General features: G+C 52.6%; 1 protein-coding gene across 1 annotated transcript; it reads left to right on the top strand.

Annotated features, from left to right (window-relative positions):
• The first annotated feature begins 13145 nt into the window (after window positions 1-13145).
• LOC134509343 (olfactory receptor 14J1-like) lies at window positions 13146-14072 on the top strand. The gene has a single exon (XM_063321823.1). It carries the CDS (start codon window positions 13146-13148, stop codon window positions 14070-14072), a length of 927 nt encoding a protein of 308 aa, XP_063177893.1.
• Window positions 14073-18265: the final 4193 nt, after the last annotated feature.

Here is an 18265-nt window from a genome sequence, read left to right as displayed (position 1 = left end):
GTGGAATCACACAAAAGTGAAGTGCTAATTCCAGGTATTGACGGGGAAAAGAGGACTCTGCAATCACAGGAGAGTCAGTGGGAACCCAGCTGGCACAGGGGAGAGAGACTGGGGAGACGCAGGAGCTGGCTGAGGAGCTGCAGGGCTAGGACTGTCATGCTGTCCTGGAGTGTGGGGCTGGTGGGGACAGAGAAGGGGTAAATACACTTGGTGTGCTGATGCACAATATGAATGTAGAGAGCCAGAGAGTGAGTGGCCTGTGTTTCCTCCTGCCCTTGGGTCCAGGTAAAAAGCCCTGGGACTGATGGGGAGCCTGAACCTCCCTCTCTGCCCCCCAGCAGCTGCTGTGTCCTTCAGGGTGCTGGGGCTGTGCTGTGAGTGACCAGAGCTCTGCTGCACCCTGTGGTAGGCACTGCCGTGGGGCCAGCCCAGACTGGGCCATTGTGCTGGGGAGAGGGGAGGAGGAGAATTAGGGATTGCTGGGGAGGTGTTGGGCTGGGGTGGAATGTGCCCAGGAGAGGAAAGCGCCAGCGGAGAGCTCAGCCGTGTGGGTTTGCAGGGTGCGCGCACACAGCAGGGTGCTCATGGTGCAGAGCCATGGTGAAGGAAGCAAGGCACCAAAGGTGCAAAAGAGAGGGTCCTGGTCTGTGCTGTGCTCCTTGGACAGCCTGGGGAAGCTGCTCCGGGAAAATTGTCCCAGATCAGTCCCACACACCAGGCATCTCCATCTCTGGCCATGTACCCTGACCCTGAGGAGGGACCTTTCCTGCACGGTCACTCCTGTCTTCCCCCAGGGCTCTGTGATACAGAACTCTACCGCCACAGAATCACAGAATCACGGAATCTTTAATAAAAAGGAAATAAAACCTTGAAAATCTCCATTGATTGAGATCTTACCAACTGGCCTGGTCCTTGACCCAGTGTTTGGCTCTAACGGATATCTCCAGAACCCAAAGCTCTCGGCCTCTCCTCTTCCTTAAATGTGCTCCAGGCCCCGTCCATCCTCCTGGCCTCTGCAGGGCTCGCTCCAGTCCGTCAGGGACTTTCTTGTGCTGGAGAGACCCACACTGGAGGCAGGCGTCCTGATGTGGTTCTGTAGTGGGTTCACCTTGGCCGGCAGCCAGACGCCCACCCAGCTGCTCATTCCCTCCTCCGCTTCAACAGGGCAAAGGGAGAAAAAAAACCCAGAAATGTTCATGGGTCAAGATAAAGAAAAGGAGATCAGTTACCAATTACTGTCACGGGCAAAGACATGTTAACTTGGGGAAGATCAATTTAATTTGTTGCCAGTTAAAAAATGAGTTTGCTTGTGAGAAAGAATGACAAAACTATTAAAGACCGTTCTCCTCACGCTTTCTCACGGGCTCCAATTATTCCATTGCTCCCAGCTCATCTCCCCACCCCAACCCCAAGAGGAGCAGGGGGGTGGTGAAGAGGGTCTTAACAGTCAGTAAAGAACATCTCTGTCTCTCCTTCCTCCTCACACTTCTCCCTTGCTCCAGCTTGGGTCCTCTCCATGGGATCCCACCATATTTGAGGTCCATGCTATGTGTTGTTAATTTCTTTCTGTCTGACTTTTCTCCTTTATACTCACGGTATCACAGAAATGTTGAGGTTTCAAAGGACCTCTGGAAATCATCTAGTCCAAGCCCCCAGCTGAGAAAGGATCAACTAGAGCACGTTGCTCAGCAGCTTGTCCAGGTGCGTTTGGAATATGTCCATGGATGGAGACTCCACAACCACTCTAGGCAACCTTTTCCAGCGATTGACCACCCTCACAGTCAAAAAGTGGTTTCTTGGGTTCAGATAGAATTTTATATAGATTAAGAAGATCCCCCAAAGACGTTTCTTCTGCAGACTGAACACTCCCACATCTCTCAGCCTTTCCTCCTATGAAAGATGCTGCAGTGCCTTAAACAATCGTTGTGGCCCTTTGCTGGACTTGCTTTGGTAGGTCAACAACGTTCTTGTGTGGGGGAGTCCAGCGCTGGACACAGCACCCCAGGTGTGGCCTCACCAGTGCTGAGCAGAGGGGAAGGGTCACCTCCCTCCATCCACCAGCAAAGCTTTTCCTGCTGCAGCCCAGGAGGCTGTTGGCCTTTGCCACGGGGGTGCATTGCTGGTTCATGCTCAGCTGCTCGTCCTCCAGCTGCTTGTCCACCCCTGTGCTTCTACATCATCTGGCTAGAGCGGTCCAGACTCCCCTCACAGCTCACGCGTTAGGCCCCTCACTCCATCTTGGCACACCTCCTCTGCACCCTCTCCAGTCTCTCCTCTTTCATTTTGAAAGGTGACGCCCACTGGCTCCTATGGCAGCTGCCATGGTGCCCAGACCCTTCTCCTCAGAGCACTCCTTCATCGCTCAGGTCCTTGCCCGTGCTGCTGCATGGAATTGTTCTCCAGCTTTTCCTTCTAAATTTTCAGATTTCTATTGGCCAGGCTCCCAGGTGTGTCAAGGTCCCCCTGGACTGAACCTCCAACAGCGTAGCTTATAAAGTATGTGTGCCAATGGTCATCCTGAGTCATGGTGCTTCTAACAAGTCCAGAAACTAAGTAGCTGCAGATATGAAAAGAGTACTTCTGTTCTCACCTCGTGCTCACAGCAGCATCAGCCATGGAGTCAGACCATGTTGCTCAAAGCTTTATCCCATGGCAGCTGGAAAACATCTAAGGGCAGAGATGACACAATGTCTCTGGGAAACCTCCTCCAACACTTGGATGCCTTCATGGAGAAAAAGATTTTCATTTTCTCTCTCCTGAACCTTCCTTATTTCAACATCTGACCATTGTCTATTAACCTCCTGCCAAGCACCACTGGTACAAGCCTGGCTCCATGGCCCTGAAAACCTCCCCACGGGGACAGACCGGCTGCTAGGAGGATCCCGAGACCTTCCGTTCTCCAGGCTAAACAAGGCCCTTCCCCTTCAGCCCCTAAGCATCTTGGTGCCCAACCGCTGAACTAGCTCCCAGCTATCAGAAACTTCCTTGCTGTGGTGGGTTGACTCTGGCCAATAGCCAATAGCCCAGCAGCCACACAGTCACTCACACTTTCTTCCCCCTTCCTGAGTGGGACAAGGAAGAAATAAAGTGTGAAAAGTTTTGGGTCGACAACAGCAGTTTAATAGGTGAAGAGAAGAGATTAAGAAAACCTCAACAAGTGAAACACAGGCCATCACTCACCACCTCCCACAGGCAAACTGATGCCCAGCCGGTCGCCAAGCAGCAGCCTCCTTGAATGACAAGAACTTCACCGTCTTCTTCCTCTGTCTCAAGTTTTTATTCCTGAGCATGAGGTCATATGGTATGGAATATGCCTCTGGTCGGTTTGGATGAGCGGTCCTGGCTGGGTCCCCCCTCGACTTCTTTCTCACCTCCCACCTACTCAGAATGAGAACTAGAGAAGGTCTTGACACTGTGCAAACTCTGTTCAGCAATACCCAAAACATTGGAGTATTGTCAGCACTGAGTTTTCTCAAGTGCCACGGGCACAGGAAACAGCCATCCTCCGGGACTTCCTGTGGCTTGGTCCAGAAGAGAAGCCGTGCTGGGCTGGCCTTCTTCCTTTGGGAGAGTTAGACCTGCAGCCCATGGAGGACCCCGGTGGAGCAGGCTCCTGGCAGGAACTGCTGCCCAAGGAGAGGAGCCCATGCTGGAGCAGGTTTTCAAGCAGGACCTGTGGCCTGTGGGGGACCCACACTGGAGCAGTCCATGCCAGAACAACTGTACCCTGTGTACCCTGAGTACCCACCTTTCTGTCGCCACCGCTGAGTTTCATGAGAGCAGGTGTGGATAGATCTGCCATTGTCTATGTCCTCTTTGCCTCGATCTTTCCCTGCAAGGTCTCCCGGGCCTCTGTGACTTGAGGCAGGACCCTGGAGGAGAACAACCAGCGGTGGATGGGCATCAAGTCAGGAGTCACTTGAGCAAGCACCATCCTCACCAGTCTCTAGGACAGGATGGGTGGCATCCCAGGGAGCTGAGAGAGCAGGCCGATGTCACAGAGAGGCCCCTTCCATCATCCTTGAAAGTGGGGGCACTCCCTGATGACTGGCGGCACCCAAATATTGCATGCACCTTTCAGAAATGCCCCATGGATGAGCAGGGGAGTGAAAGGCTGTGCTCCAGAGCAGGTCCCCTCAGCTCACAATTCTTTCATGGCCGAAAGAGAAGGTGACAGGATTTAGCCAGGGGAGACTCTGCCTGGCCATCCGACTTGCTTTATGTGAAGAAAGGCCATGACTGTTAGGTGCAAGGAGAGACGTAGTTATCTTTGACCTGGAAGTCAGCAAGGTTTCCAGCATTGTCCCACAGAACACTCTCATGCCCAAGCTAGGATGGCTAATGCCTGCATGGATGGCTAATGGATAGCTAAAACCACCTGTACAGGCGGGCTCGGAGGGACACGGTCAATGCGTGTTACACTGCCTGGAGGCCTGTAGATTGTAAGGTTCTGCAGGGGTCTAGCCTGCAACCTGCCCTGTTTAATGTGTTTGTAATGACCCAGAGGAGACGAGAGAGTGCTTTTTCATAACAGTTGTAGATGACAGCATATGGAGGAGAACAGACACGATGCTGGAGCTCAAGGCTTCCACCCAAAGGACAAAGACAGGCTGGAAGGCTGGGCCAAAAGGAAGCACACAGTATCCAATGATGACAAAGCCAAAGTCCTCCCCTTGAGGTGCACTCATCCTGTGCAATGGCAGAGGGCATGGGGCTGCATGGCTGGATAGCAGCTCTGCAGGAAAGACTTTGGTGGTCCTTGGGTTTCATTGGGACAACCATGAGCCGTCAGCAAGGGAGGCCAAAAGCATTCCGGGCTGTATGAGCAGGAGCACAGACAGTGGAAGTGACGATCCCCTTCTGCTCAGGACTTTTCACACCACATCCAGGTTACTTCTTTGGTTTATGTCACTGGATCTCTTCTAGCAAATGACCAGGATGTGTTTGGAGAAAGCCCTCAGTAACTGGTCTGGCCCTGTAGGAGGCTGCTCGAGACACCTCCCGACGTCCCATCCAGCCTAAATATGACTGTCCTTTCTTCCCCTTCATTTTTTCAAATTAGGGAAAGCTCTCAGGTTGTCTCTGACCACAGAAGTCATTCACATCAGGTGCCAGGGTGCTTCACAGGTGTCCCCAGACAGCCATGACCAAATCCCTTTCATTCCTTGAAACCACAATTGCTTCTCTTTTTTTATCCAGATCCCCTCCAAAATGAACGGCTTCCTTATTCATCCACTCCCCCTTGGCCATGCTTTTCTTTTTTCTTACAACCTTGGGGTATATCTGAGGTGGTTGGTGTGCTGATTTTCAAACTCAGGTGCCAACTCCATTAAGCAAATCATTCTCTTTCATTACCTGTGGGATCCTGCAATTCCCCATATTCTTATCTGGTTTGAGGCACTGTCCACAAAACCTGCAATGTTGACCATTTGGACTTTGAGTCCAGAGGGACCTTGACACACGTGGGGACTTGGCCAAATGAAACCTCCTGAAGTTTCATAAGGCAAAGGGGGCAAGGTGTGCACTGGGGGCAGAACAAAGGCGGTGCACTGGGACAGGCTGTGACGCGACTGGCTGAGTGTCCTGGGCAGAAGGGTGTGGGAGTTATGGTGGATGCCATAGATGGATCCCATTGTGAAAGGAGGATGGAGAAACTGGAGAAAGTCCAGAGGAAGTCTGTCGGGATGGGGTTAGGGTCCCTAAGCACATGAGCTGTGTGGAGAGGCTGAGACAACTGGTCCTCTTTAGTCTGCTGAAGGGGAGGCACAGGGCAGCCTAAGAGCAGGTGACATCTTCCTGGAGAGATGAAGGTGGAGGCAAACTCTTCTGCTGTGGCAGATGTTTGGCAGAGGCAACAGCGGCAAGCATCCTCCATGGAGCTTTATACCGAATATTAGGAAAAACGGAGTAGGCGGACGTTGACCTGCAGCAGGACACCCATCGACTCTCTGTTATCTCCATCTTTGGAGGTTTTCAGCTCCCCAGAATGTCACCCAACCTGACCCTGGGATTGACAACCCTACCTTTGGGTGAGAGGCTGGACCAGAGGCTCCCCCATCAACCCCTTTCCCAAAAGCCCTTCCATGAGCCTGTGCCTTGCAGTGTGCCCCAGGAGAAGAGAGTCAGGTACAGGTGAGGCTTTCTACAGTAGAGGCTCATGGGACAATTCAGGGTGGCATTGTCCTGTGCTCAGTAGGTATCTCGTCCTACCTTTGATTACTCTTTACATTTCCCGGCCAGGCTCCTTACCCATGCGGTGCTTTAGGCTGTGAAGAAGCTCAAAACCAACTCTTTGACTCGGTTACTTTCAAAATTACTGACGCAATGCATTTATCTCCTCACAACTTCACCCATTTCCAGTTGCAGTCTGAGACATCTCCCCTCTTGCAGCAGACATTGTGCAAAATCCTGTGGAAACCCACTTTCCATGCTATGGAATGTCACTTCAGTGCTGCATGTTCATTTGGGTTAAAACAAACAAAAACAAACACAGAAAAAACCACGCTGGGCTAGTTTTTCAGAGAGGCAGTTTCAAAGTGGCAAAGCAGTTCAATACATAAATATTGAGAGCCAAGTTCACATTTCCAGCAAGGGGAAAGGTCCCAATTTGCTAATTAAACTCTTTGGCCCATCCTGCCTGGAGTTGTACAGCAGTTGTGTCACACAGTAGCCAGTGTCAGAGGGAAGAGGGAGGCAGCGGGAACTGGAATGGTTTGGGCTCAAATGGAACTCAGACCCTGAGCTGGCAGGACAACACTGGCCGCAGTCGGACACAGGTTCCCTGAGACGACTGTGAGCTCAGACCATGGGTGTGGAGGATGCACCAACCTCTTGAAGTCCCATCTCGGCAGGGGAAGAGGAAGGGTTTGTGAGAGACATGGGCATGCAGGGAACGAGCAGTGTGTGCATAGCAATGAGCGTGTGAAAGGCCGGAGAAGGACCTGAAATAGCAAGGGGTGTCATGCTGAAATGTCAGAGGTTGAATTTTCACTCTGAGGCAGCAGAATGAGGAGGATACGCACTTCAGCGCTGGGTTGTGGAGCTAAATAGAGGATTCTAGCATGTCTGGGGCTTGCAAATCTTGGGGGATAAATGAGCATTGACAAGGCTTTTGGAAGAAAGCAAATAGGTTGGAGGGGACTCACAGGAACTGGCAAATCCACAGAACTCCACAGCTTTTTTTTGGAGCTAAAGAACCTGGCACAGGCATGGGACAGTGTAGCTGCGGTGGGCATGGCTTTGGGCCTTGACACCCCAACAGACCTGAGTAGGCTTCTGCCTCTTCCACTGAGACCCATGAGAAGGCACTCGCTCCTTAAAGCTCCAGCACCCCGTTGCCTCCTCACCCACCCACCACAGAGCCTGCAAAGTGTCCTCCTGCTGACCAGTACCCGGCTTCACACACTCACACATTACACAGAGCCCTGAGCGTTCCAAGAGGGAAAGGAGCTCCCTCCCCAAAGGATGGGGGTCAGGCCTTGGCCATCCTGCTTGGGGAAGCAAATCAAGGGCTTTCACAATGACTTCCACGTTTAAATTTCTTCCTGTAGCAAGTGTCTCTGACATCCTTTCCTGCTTCACCAGCCCCCAGGGACAGGAACTTTGTCTGCTCATTCCCTCCTCGGTCTCTTCAGAGGCAGAGATCAGCAGGGCCTGCTAACACCCCCAGAAACCTGGAGGTTTGCTTCTGGCTTTTACTTCTCCGGGGGCTTGCTCAGTCTTTCAGGATCTGCAGTGCAGGAACTCGGCACCAGAGGGCTCATTAACACGCCAAACGCCCTAAGGAGCCAGCTCTGAGCCTAATTCTCCTTTAGTCTTCCATTCTTATGGGGTTCATGAGAGAGGTGTCAGGAGTGGAGTCAAAGTGAAAAGATGCCAAAGCCAAGAGCCCAAGTGAATGAAATACTGGATTTTCAATAGCCAGTTCTGCATTAACACAGTGCTGCAGCTGGGTTACAGCACTGTCCTCTTTCTGATATTAGTGATAGCACCACAAATTCCAAAACACCCTTGAGAGCTGCTTTAGTTTTCCTCCTCTCCAAAGTTCACCCTGCTCAGACCCTGACAGGATGACTTCAAATCTCTGTAACTCAAATCTCTCCAACCTTCTGCCATCCACGCTTCCTCTCTCACCCCAGAGCACTTCTCCCCAGCCCTTCAGCACATTACAAGGCCTCTGCTTTTTAGCTGCATGAAGTCAGGGTACTCCCTTGCAAAGTCACAGAATCACAGAATGATAAGGGTTGGAAGGGACCTCGGGAGATCGTCTTGTCCAACCCCCCTGCCAGAGCAGGGTCACCTAGAGCAGGTGAAAGTCTTCCCTACAGAAGTCTTCTCGAGGTGCTGATCCCAATGATATCACCTCATGTTATGTACGGCTCCATCCTCCTTCTGCAGAGCTTCATTGATGGGCAGTTTTCCTGTTTCTTTCATGGTGGTTAGCCTTCCCTGCCTTTTTCTATTGTATGCATATCAAATAGTGTCAGAAGCAACACATTTTTCCTCCACACCTTCACCCATTTCCAGCTGCAGTCTGAGATATTTCCCCTCTTGGAGCAGACATTGTGCAAAGCTGCTCCATGGAGGGAAACCCACTTTAGTGCTGCGTATTCGTTTGGGTTAGAGAGAAGCACCAAAGACACGCTGAGCTAGTTTTTCAAACAGTTTCAAAGTGGCATAAAAGATTACATCCAGAAAAGCCAAGTTAAAAAAAGAGAGGAAAAATGGGCACAGCTGTATATTCTGAACTGACAAATTTTCTGTCATTGAACAGAAAGTCCCACAGCCTATGGGAGGTTTTCATCAGTTGTCCCTGTGGGAAGCTGGGTTTCTTGGGCCTCTTGGCTTGACCCTGCTGCACTCCCATTTCCAGCAAGAGGAAAAGCTCCGGCTGAGGCATCAAACTGTTGCCCATCGTGCCTGGAGAGCCAGGACAGTTGTGTCACACAATACCCAGTGTCAGAGGCGAGAGGGAGGAAGTGCGAATTGAAATTGTTTGGGCTCAAATGTGGGAAATACTGTTTCCCACAGTATTCTCCTGGAGAAACTGGCTGCTCATGGCTTGGACGGGGGAACAATTCACCAGGTGAAAAACTGGCTGGAAGGTGGGCCCCAAAGAGTGGTGGTGAATGGAGTTCCATCCAGTTGGCAGCCGGTCACAAGTGGTGTTCCCCAGGGCTCGGTGCTGGGGCCCATTCTCTTTAATGTCTTTATCAATTATCTGGATGAATGGAACGAGTGAACCCTCAGTAAGTTCGCAGAGGACACCAAGTTGGGAGGGAGTGTCGACCTGCTTGAGGGTAGGTTGGCTCTGCAGAGGGATCTGCACAGGCTTACGACCGATGGGTGAAGGCCAATGGTATGAGGTTCAACAAGGCCAAGCCCTACTAAGTTCAGAACAACGCCATGCAGCACTACAGGCCTGGGGAGGAATGGCTTGAAAACTGCCTGGCAAAAAAGGACCTGGGGGTGTTGGTCAACAGCCGGCTGACTACAAGCAAGCAGTGTGCCCAGGTGGCCAAGAAGGCCAACAGCATCCTGGCCTGTATCAGGAACAGTGTGGTGAGTTGGACCATGGAAGTGATCGTCCCCCTGTGCTGGGCACTGGTGAGGCCCCGCCTGGAGTGCTGTGTCCAGTTTTAGGCCCCTCACTACAGGAAAGACATTTTGGGGCTGGAGTGTGTCCAGAGAAGGGCAAGGGAGCTGGCGAGGGGTCTGGAGCACAAGTCTTGTGAGGAGCGTCTGAGGGAAATGGGGGTGTTCAGCGTGGAGAAAAGGAGGCTGAGGGAAGACCTTCTTGCTCTCTGCAACTCCCTGAAAGGAGGGTGTAGAGAGGTGGGGGTCGGTCTCTTCTCCCAACTAACAAGTGATAGCACAAGAGGAAACGGCCTCAAGTTGCGCCAGGGGAAGTTTAGACTGGACATTAAGAAAAATTTTTACACTGAAAGGGTTATCAAATATTGGAACAGGCTGCCCAGGGAAGTGGTGGAATCCCCATCCCTGGAGGTATTTCCAATTAGACGGGTCAACGTAGTGCTTAGCGACATGGTTCAGTAATGGTTTTTGTCAGTGTTAGGTTGATGGTTGGACTTGCTGATCTGAAAGGTCCCTTCCAACCTAGACAATTCTATGATACTGTGACCCCCCAGTTTATCTGGGAGGTGGTCTGGGCTACCTTTTTCTCCCAGTACCCAAGTTGCAGATGTTGTGGTCCCTCTAGTGTCCAGTCCAGACTTAGGCCCCCGCAGGCGTATTCTACTTTCTGGTTTCTCTGGTGTTTGCTTGTGGGTAAACCACTAACATACGCACCAATGTTATATGCATATGCACCATTATCACCAGTTGCTGGCCCCCCAACGTTCAAAAGGTCTGATGACTTGTGGTTCCCACTCCAGTGTCTGGCACTTGAAACTCCACCTGTGCAGAGAGAGCAGAGATCTCCCTCGCCCCACAAAGCTCTTGGAAAAGGAGGTATTAAGAAAACAGGACAGGCTGTGGTGATCAGTTGTGGGCCACAGCCAGGGAAGTGTCCTCACCAGCCACCTGTTTACACATGACCATCTCATTTCATCCCTTTTCTCTCTGTTTTCCCATGCTTCTTCCTCCACAAACCTCCTTGATCCCAACCTTTCCCTTCCTTTGGTCCTTTCCTAGAAATCCCACGGCAAGTCTTGCACAATCCAAAAATGTGCTTTCTGGCTTCCCAGCACGAGTGTCAGACCTGTGATGCAGAAACCCCCCTCCTCAGTTGGATGAATCAAAGAATCATAGAATGGTTGTGCTTGGAAAAGTCCTAAACAATCATCTAGTCCAACCCCCCTGCCATGGGCAGGGACATCTTTCATTAGTTCTAGTTGCTCGAAGCTCCTCACCTTGGATACTTCCAGGGATGGGGCATCCACCACTGCTCTGGGCAACCTGTTCCAGGGTCTCACCACACTCATCATAAAGCATTTCTTCCTTATGTCCAATCTAAATCTACCATCATTCAGTGTAAGCCATTGTCCCTTGTTCTGCTGTTACAGGCCTTGGTAAAAAGTCTCCCTCCATCTTTCTTGGTCTATGACCACTATGTTTTCATCTGCAAACAGCGTGGCGAGAGCCCAGAGATCTCCCAAGATGGGGTTTGGAGGCCTCAAGCACTTGAACAGTATCAGGAGGCTGAGGGCCCTGGGCACAGTGGTGTGGAGACTGAGGACAGTACAGGAGAAGCCTGAGCGTGCTTGAAGGGTGCTTTCAGAGCTGGTGGAGCTTTTCTCTGTAGTGGAAAACAGCATGAGAAAGAAATAATGCCCCAACATGCAGCTGGGGAGGTGCAGACTGGACACAAGGAGAAAGAAATGTCACTCCAAGGGCAATGCTGTGGTGCAACACGACACCCAGAAGGAGCATGGATCAGCCTAAGGCTTTGCGTTTCAAGGAAGAGCCAGGGAGGGTGGAGAGATCTGAGCAAAGGAAGGTGAGAGCAAGGTGGGGCAGCCGGGTGGATGACTACAGCCTGCAGGGAAAGAGGCAGAGGTGATGGGACACCGTAGGAGAGCCTGTGGTGGAGAAGACAGAGGGATGTGGCAAAGCTGAAAGGCCCCTGGCAGAGCCAAGCTCTTCATGCCTTGGGCTATGGCTGTTGTCTCTGCCACTGATGCCTATGAGGAGACAACCAGTCCTTCCAGCACTGGGGTCTCATTGCCTCCTTGTCCATACTCAGGAGCCTGGCTGGTGTCGTACCATAGCCCTGTCCTTGGCATTGCACATCTCCACATCCCCCTGTGCCAGGAAGAGCCCTGAGGAATGAGTGAGGGACAGGATCTCCCTTCCTGGGGGTTGGGGGTCGTGCCTTGGCCCTTTGGGTGATGGGGTCAGGGCTTGGCCCTTTGTGCTAATGAAACACATCCAGGTTTACTCAGCATCAGACCTTCAGCCTGCTTTTCCCGACCTGTCATCACTGCCTCCAGGTTTCTGCTCTAACCAGACCCAGGGGACAATGTCTCAGTGGTGTCCCTCAGTGGGACCCATTAATACTGCAAGAAAGTTTGGAGTTTGAATTTGACTTTGACTCCTTGAGAGGTTTCTTCAACTTCCTCTCAGCGACTGAAGTTCATGGACTTGGCATCAAACCCACCAGAGGGGTCATTAAAAGGCCTTGGGCTGGTCCTCTGCGTCTGAGCTGGGCTGGGCTCCTGGCATGGAGGGAGCTGATGGCAAGCGGGCAGCGCTGCAGAGAGACAGCTCTGCCCAGGAGCAGCTCCTCTGCCAAGCGCAGCAGGGCTGAGGGCACTGCCAGGGTGTCTCAGGGAGATGAGCGAGGCAGAGAGAGAGCTTAAAGCTGTCAGGATTGGGAGGACGACTGAGAGCTCACTGGAGGAGAAATCTTTGCGGCCCTTGACAGGGTGAGTCTCTGGGTGCAGGGCGATGCAGGTGGAGTTCCTGGAGGCATCTCCTAAAGCTGGCACAGCCACAGCTTCTGGGATCTGTAAGGGGGCAGAGGGGGCTGGTATGAAATGTGAAGAGCTGATAAGCTGGGTGTGCAGCCAGGGGTGCCCAGGGCTGTCTTTCAGAGCACGGTCCCTGCATCCCATGGGTCTGTGTGCCGGGGCAGGGACTCTGCCGCCTGCAGGGTCAGCTCTCATCCAGCCTGGGGAGACCCCACGGGCATGTGGGGACGCAGCAGGGAAGGGTCCTGCTATTGAGAGGGTGCTGCATGGGTGAGAGCTGCTCACAGCTGCAGATCACTGCAGGACATTCACAGGAGACTTTTCAAGAAGCACAGCACGGCAGGGGCTACCTGAAAGGGAAGGACCCTCTTCTTCCAAACTTCTGCTCTGGGTTGTCTGGGTGGGTGATGGGACACAAAAATTCATCTCTCAGTTGAGGAGAAGGAATTGAAAATCCAACTCTGTTTCTTTTAGAGGTGAATAATCCAGAAAGTATTGGAAATCAACATCTGGATCTCTGCCCCTACAAAGATACTGCCCTCAGCAGCACAAAGCTGATCTCACAAAAAGGGTCTGAATGAAATTATTCCATGGAAAGAGAAGTCATTTTGGGGAAAATTTTGGAAAAAGGAATAGGATGGGATCAACGAAGTCTGCCTTAACTTGTGAATGTCTTCTCCTCTTTAAACAGTCCCCCATGCATGGACTAAGCACATGACCAACAGCAGCTCCATCAGCCAGTTCCTCCTCCTGGCATTCGCAGACACACGGGAGCTGCAGCTCTTGCACTTCGGGCTCTTCCTGGGCATCTACCTGGCTGCCCTCCTGGCCAACGGCCTCATCATCACCACCATCGCCTGTGACCACCGCCTCCACACCCCCATGTACTTCTTCCTCCTCAACCTTGCCTTCCTCGACCTTGGCTGCATCTCCACCACTGTCCCCAAATCCATGTCCAATTCCCTCTGGGACATCAGGGCCATCTCCTACTGGGGATGTGCTGCACAGGTCTTTCTCTTTTTCTTTTTTATGTCAGCAGAGTTTTATCTTCTCACTGTCATGTCCTATGACCGCTACGTTGCCATCTGCAAACCCCTGCACTACGGGACCCTGATGGGCAGCAGAGCTTGTGTCCACATGGCAGCAGCTGCCTGGGGCAGTGGGTTTCTCACTGCTCTGCTGCACACGGCCAGTACATTTTCCCTGCCCCTCTGCCAGGGCAATGCTGTCGACCAGTTCTTCTTTGAAATCCCACAAATCCTCAAGCTCTCCTGCTCACATTCCTACCTCAGAGAAGTTTGGCTTCTTGTATTAGGTTGTTCTTTAGCTTTTGTTTGTTTTGTGTTCATCGTGCTGTCCTATGTGCAGATCTTCAGGGCCGTGCTGAGGATCCCCTCTCAGCAGGGACGGCACAAAGCCTTTTCCACGTGCCTCCCTCACCTGGCCGTGGTCTCCCTGCTTGTCAGCACTGGATTATTTGCTCACTTGAAGCCCCCCTCCATCTCATGGTCATCCCTGGATCTGGTGGTGGCAGTGCTGTACTCAGTGGTGCCTCCAGCAGTGAACCCCCTCATCTACAGCATGAGGAACAAAGAGCTCAAGGATGCCCTGAGGAAGCTATTGGGATCCCATCTCCTTTAGATTAATAAGGTGCCCATTATGCCAATGGGGTTCCACTGTATCTCAGGAAAAGCCAGGATGAACTTTTTTTCATATGTTTCTTTACTTTCTCTTTGTGGGATTTTTTTTGGTTTTGTTTTTGTTTTATTTTGGTTTGGTTTGTTTCTTTGTTTTTGTGTTTTCTTTTTTGTCGGAGACCTGTGATGTTATTATTCTTGGCCTTCTACTTCTTTTTTTCTTGACCCAAAGATCTTATTTATATATGGATCCAGGCTCCCTTTTTAAAAAAGCTCAATAAAGAAATGTGGAAAAAACCTATTTGTCTCACCTCCCATCTCTTTACTTCTCCTCTAGAGCTGGTCAAGCAACCCCAGTATGCAGGAGGGGTTCAGTAGGCAAATGCTCATCTGCCCCATGGAGGATCAGCCCCAGGGGCCTTTGGGGTTGCCCCTGGCTGCCTCGCTGGGCACTCTGTCTGTGCCGCCTGCGAGTCGGGGCTGCTGCTTCCCTGGAGCCATGGCCAAGGACAGCAGCAGGACGAGGCCTTTCAGTGCTGGTCTCTCCTCACATCCCCACTGTCCTGCTGTGCCCTTGCCTTTGTGTTCCCCCTAAGGCCTCGTGTACCTTGTGACAGTCCTGTTGTCTCTACAGTGGCACCCCTGTGGCTGCAGGCAGGAACAGGCCATGTGAACCACTGTGTCAGAGGGGACTCCTCAAGGCAGGGGCAGAGGCTGAATGACTCTTCCAAAGCTGGTATCAGGAACACACCCAAGGAACGGTTCCATGAAAAGTCCTCATGGTGTTCTAGGGTCAGAGTTGCATGGGAATCTCTTAGGGATGAAAGGCTGGACCTAGAGCTCCCTTCTTGGTGGCACATGTCCAAGCAGAGTGCAAATGGTTTTTGCTTATCCTTCCTGGTATTGTCCCACTTGTGATGGGGCTGATGGCCAATGCTATCCTGGAGAGGAACCTGGAGTTGCCAGGAGAGCTCAGGGGATCTCCCAGAAAAGTGAGTGAGTCTGGGTGAGCAGTGATTGGCACCTCATCAAATGAGTGACCATCCAAGGCGGAGTGTCCTTGAAGGAAAGGTGAACCTGAAGAGCCCATGGGCTAACGAGGCTCCTGCAATGCCAGGATCCAGCAGGCAAAAGAGACATAAGACTAAACAATGGTTCAGCCCAGTGCCCTGGAAACCCTGTGGGATTGATCTAGGGCAGCCCTTCCCTGCCCTTTGAGACACTGGAGACATCCCAGTACCCTGCCAAACCCTCTCCTTAGCTACTGAGCAATGAGGGGAGATGGAAGGGGGCTCAGCAGCAGCGATCCCTTTCTGGCTGGCTTGCTCCCCATCCTGACCAGCATGGCCAGTGCAGGGTCACCCCATGGCCCCAGGGCACCACAGCCCCCTCCCTCTGCAGAGCAGCACCGCCAGCTCAGGGCCCTGCAGGGAGCACGGGGTGGGTACCAGGAATGTCCAGCCAGGCCAGCCTGGAAACGCTCACCTGGGGAAAGGCTCTCCAGGAGAAGGGGTGTCCCTGGAGAAGAGCTAGGGAGCATTTCTGTGCCTGCAGGGAGGAATCCATGAGAAGGAGAAACCTCTTTCTGCAGGCCCCCACTCTGGGCAGGCTGCTCTGTGCCTGGAGCAGGACTCTTGTGCTGGCCTGGGGAGAGGGGCTGCCACTGAGGGGACACAGACCACCTGTGGCCCAGGCACTGCGGGAGGTCACCAAAAGAGGAGGGCTGAGGGGGACAGAGCCCTGAGGGCTGCCAGGGCACTTTGCCAGGGCCATGTCTCCCCTACCCTTGACCACACCTGTCCCATGCGGTTCCAGCACAGTGGGACCATCAGAGCGATAATGGGGCAGCAGGGCTGGCCTTCCCCTTGCTCTCCAGTTTCCCCGTCCCCTTACTCCTCGCTCAGGCACATCCCTCTCAACTCCCCAGGTGCTGCTTTGAGCTTCAGGCAGTTGGAAGAATGCCCTGGTCTTTCAGCAGGCTAAGAATCTCTTCAGCCAAATCCTTCCATGTGTTTACATCTATCATATGCCATCCATCTCTCTCCCATACTTGGAGTGAGGTTATCCCTTTTGGACGGTGACCCTCACTGGAGGAGGTTCACCAGGTTGAAGAAGCCCACATCCCTCACCATCCCCACACAGGGCACGTGCTTTAAGCCCCAATCCACAAAAATAAGAAATTCTAACTGAACTCAAGAAAATAGGTTTTGGCATGAGGGGCACATGACCCTGGCACAGGCTGCCCTGAGAGGCTGTGGAGTGTCCTGTTGTGGAGATACTAAAAACCAGCCTGGACATCTTCTTAAGTGACCTGCTCTGGCTGACTCTCTCTAGGGCAGGGGGATTGAACTAGACGATCTCCAAAGATCCCTTTCAATCTACATGATTCTGTGAGGACATGGCAGTCCAGCAATGTCTCGGGTAGATGCTTGTGAGGTGCCTTCTGCCTGAGAACCCAACAGGCCAGCAGCAGGCCAAGGTCTGGCATGTTATTGTGAGGTCACCGCTGCTCTAAAAGCGGGCATCTGCTTTGGATGCTATTTTGGGGTCACCCTGTCTCTGCAGGTGGCAGGCCAACCCCAGGCTCAAGGCTGGGTTCGGTGCCTACGAGGTTGTTCCTCCATGAGTACCTGACAGGCCAGCAGCAGGCACATGGTGTGGATGTTGGTTATGAGGTCAGTGCTGCCACAACCTCTGATAGGCCAGAAACAGGCAGATCACTTTGATACTGGTTTGGAGGTCACCGCAAAGGTCTGAGTGCTTGATAGGCCAACACCAGCCTCATGGATGAGTTCGGTGCTTGGGAGATCACGTCTGCCTGAGTCCTTGATAGCCCCGCAGCAGGCGAATGGCCTGAATGCCAGTTGTGAGGGTGCTGCTGCTGCCTGAGGACCTGAGAGCCCATGAGCAAGCTCCTGGGTGTTTGAAGGCCTGTGTTCCAGAGCACCCCTTATGCCAGCAGAGGGTTGATGACCAGGCTTGGTTCCTGTGAGGTCCCAAGTACGCACATGCCAGCAGCATGGGTATGAATGCAACACACAGGATGGACCATGCCAGCATGTATGGAACATGCCAGCAGCTAGAGGTTGCTTCTGAGGTTATGGTTCCTCAGGCACGTGATTGTCCAGCAGCAGGCTCATGACTGGCGTCTGTGTTCGTGAGGTCATTTTCTTCTGAATACCTTTTTAGGCCAGGATGAGGCTTGTGGCTGTGTTTGGTGCCTGTGAGGTCTCTTCTTCCTGGAAACTTCCCTGGACTCTTCCGTAGGTGGTGGGACATCCACACTAGTGGTCCCAGGGATTCAGCCAGCTTTTGCCTTCTCAGCAGTGAAGTGTCTCAGCATTTCTCTTCCCTGGGTTGGGATTTCTGGACTCACTGGAGGGATTTCCCACAGAGCCAAGTTGCCTGGGTCCCTGACCCCAGTCCTGGATGGGGGTGGGCATGGTGAGTGTGTGATGCCCATCACTGTCTGGCAAGCTGGTATCGTCCATGCTATGGCAGCCATTGTATTTCCTGCAGCAGCAGGATCCCTTTCCACAAGTCCTGCAGAAGGAGTTGGAGATGAGTCCATGTCTTTGTGTGTCAAGGAGCAGAGTGTGAGGGTGGACAGACGTCAGTGAGTGTCGAACTGCCAGGGTGAGAGCAAGGTGGGGAAGGGAGATGGGTGTCTCCAGCCGGCAGGGAAGAAGAAGCAGCTGTGGGACAGCGTAGGACAAGCTGTGGTGGAGATGGCAAAGGGCACTGGCAAGGCTGGAAGTCACCAAGAGAACGCAAGTCTTTGTCCCCTGGGGCACAGCAATGGTCTCTGCCACCAAGGCCTGTGAGGAGACATGTTGTCCTAAGGCACTGGGGGGGCCTCCTGGCCTCCTTGCACACCCCCAGCAAGGCTGGGCACTGTCCCACCGGTGTCCTTCACTCAGCATCACACCCCCCACCTCCTGCTCTCATAAGATTCTGTAACATACAGGGCCACTCCTCCGCCTCTCCTTTGCCCTCTGTCCCTCCTGAAGAGCTTGTAGCCATCGATTCTGACACTCCAGTCGTGTGAAGGCATCCCACCATCCCTACAATCATCCTTAGCGACAGAACCAGTACGTAAAGCTTGATTACCTACCGAGCCATGGTTAACTTTAAATTCAATGATGGATGTCAGGGCTCGTGCACAGGTCAGGGATAACCCAAAGCTGCAGAATGGGA

The sequence above is a fragment of the Chroicocephalus ridibundus genome, unplaced genomic scaffold (assembly GCF_963924245.1).
Source record: "Chroicocephalus ridibundus unplaced genomic scaffold, bChrRid1.1 SCAFFOLD_98, whole genome shotgun sequence".
NCBI lineage: Eukaryota > Metazoa > Chordata > Aves > Charadriiformes > Laridae > Chroicocephalus > Chroicocephalus ridibundus.
Note: the sequence above shows the minus strand (reverse complement) of the source record. Positions and strands in the feature narration are given on the sequence as shown.

Bases quoted from the DNA above. Each gene is read 5' to 3' on its own strand.
- LOC134509343 (XM_063321823.1), top strand. From the start codon at position 13,146: ATGACCAACAGCAGCTCCATCAGCCAGTTCCTCCTCCTGGCATTCGCA.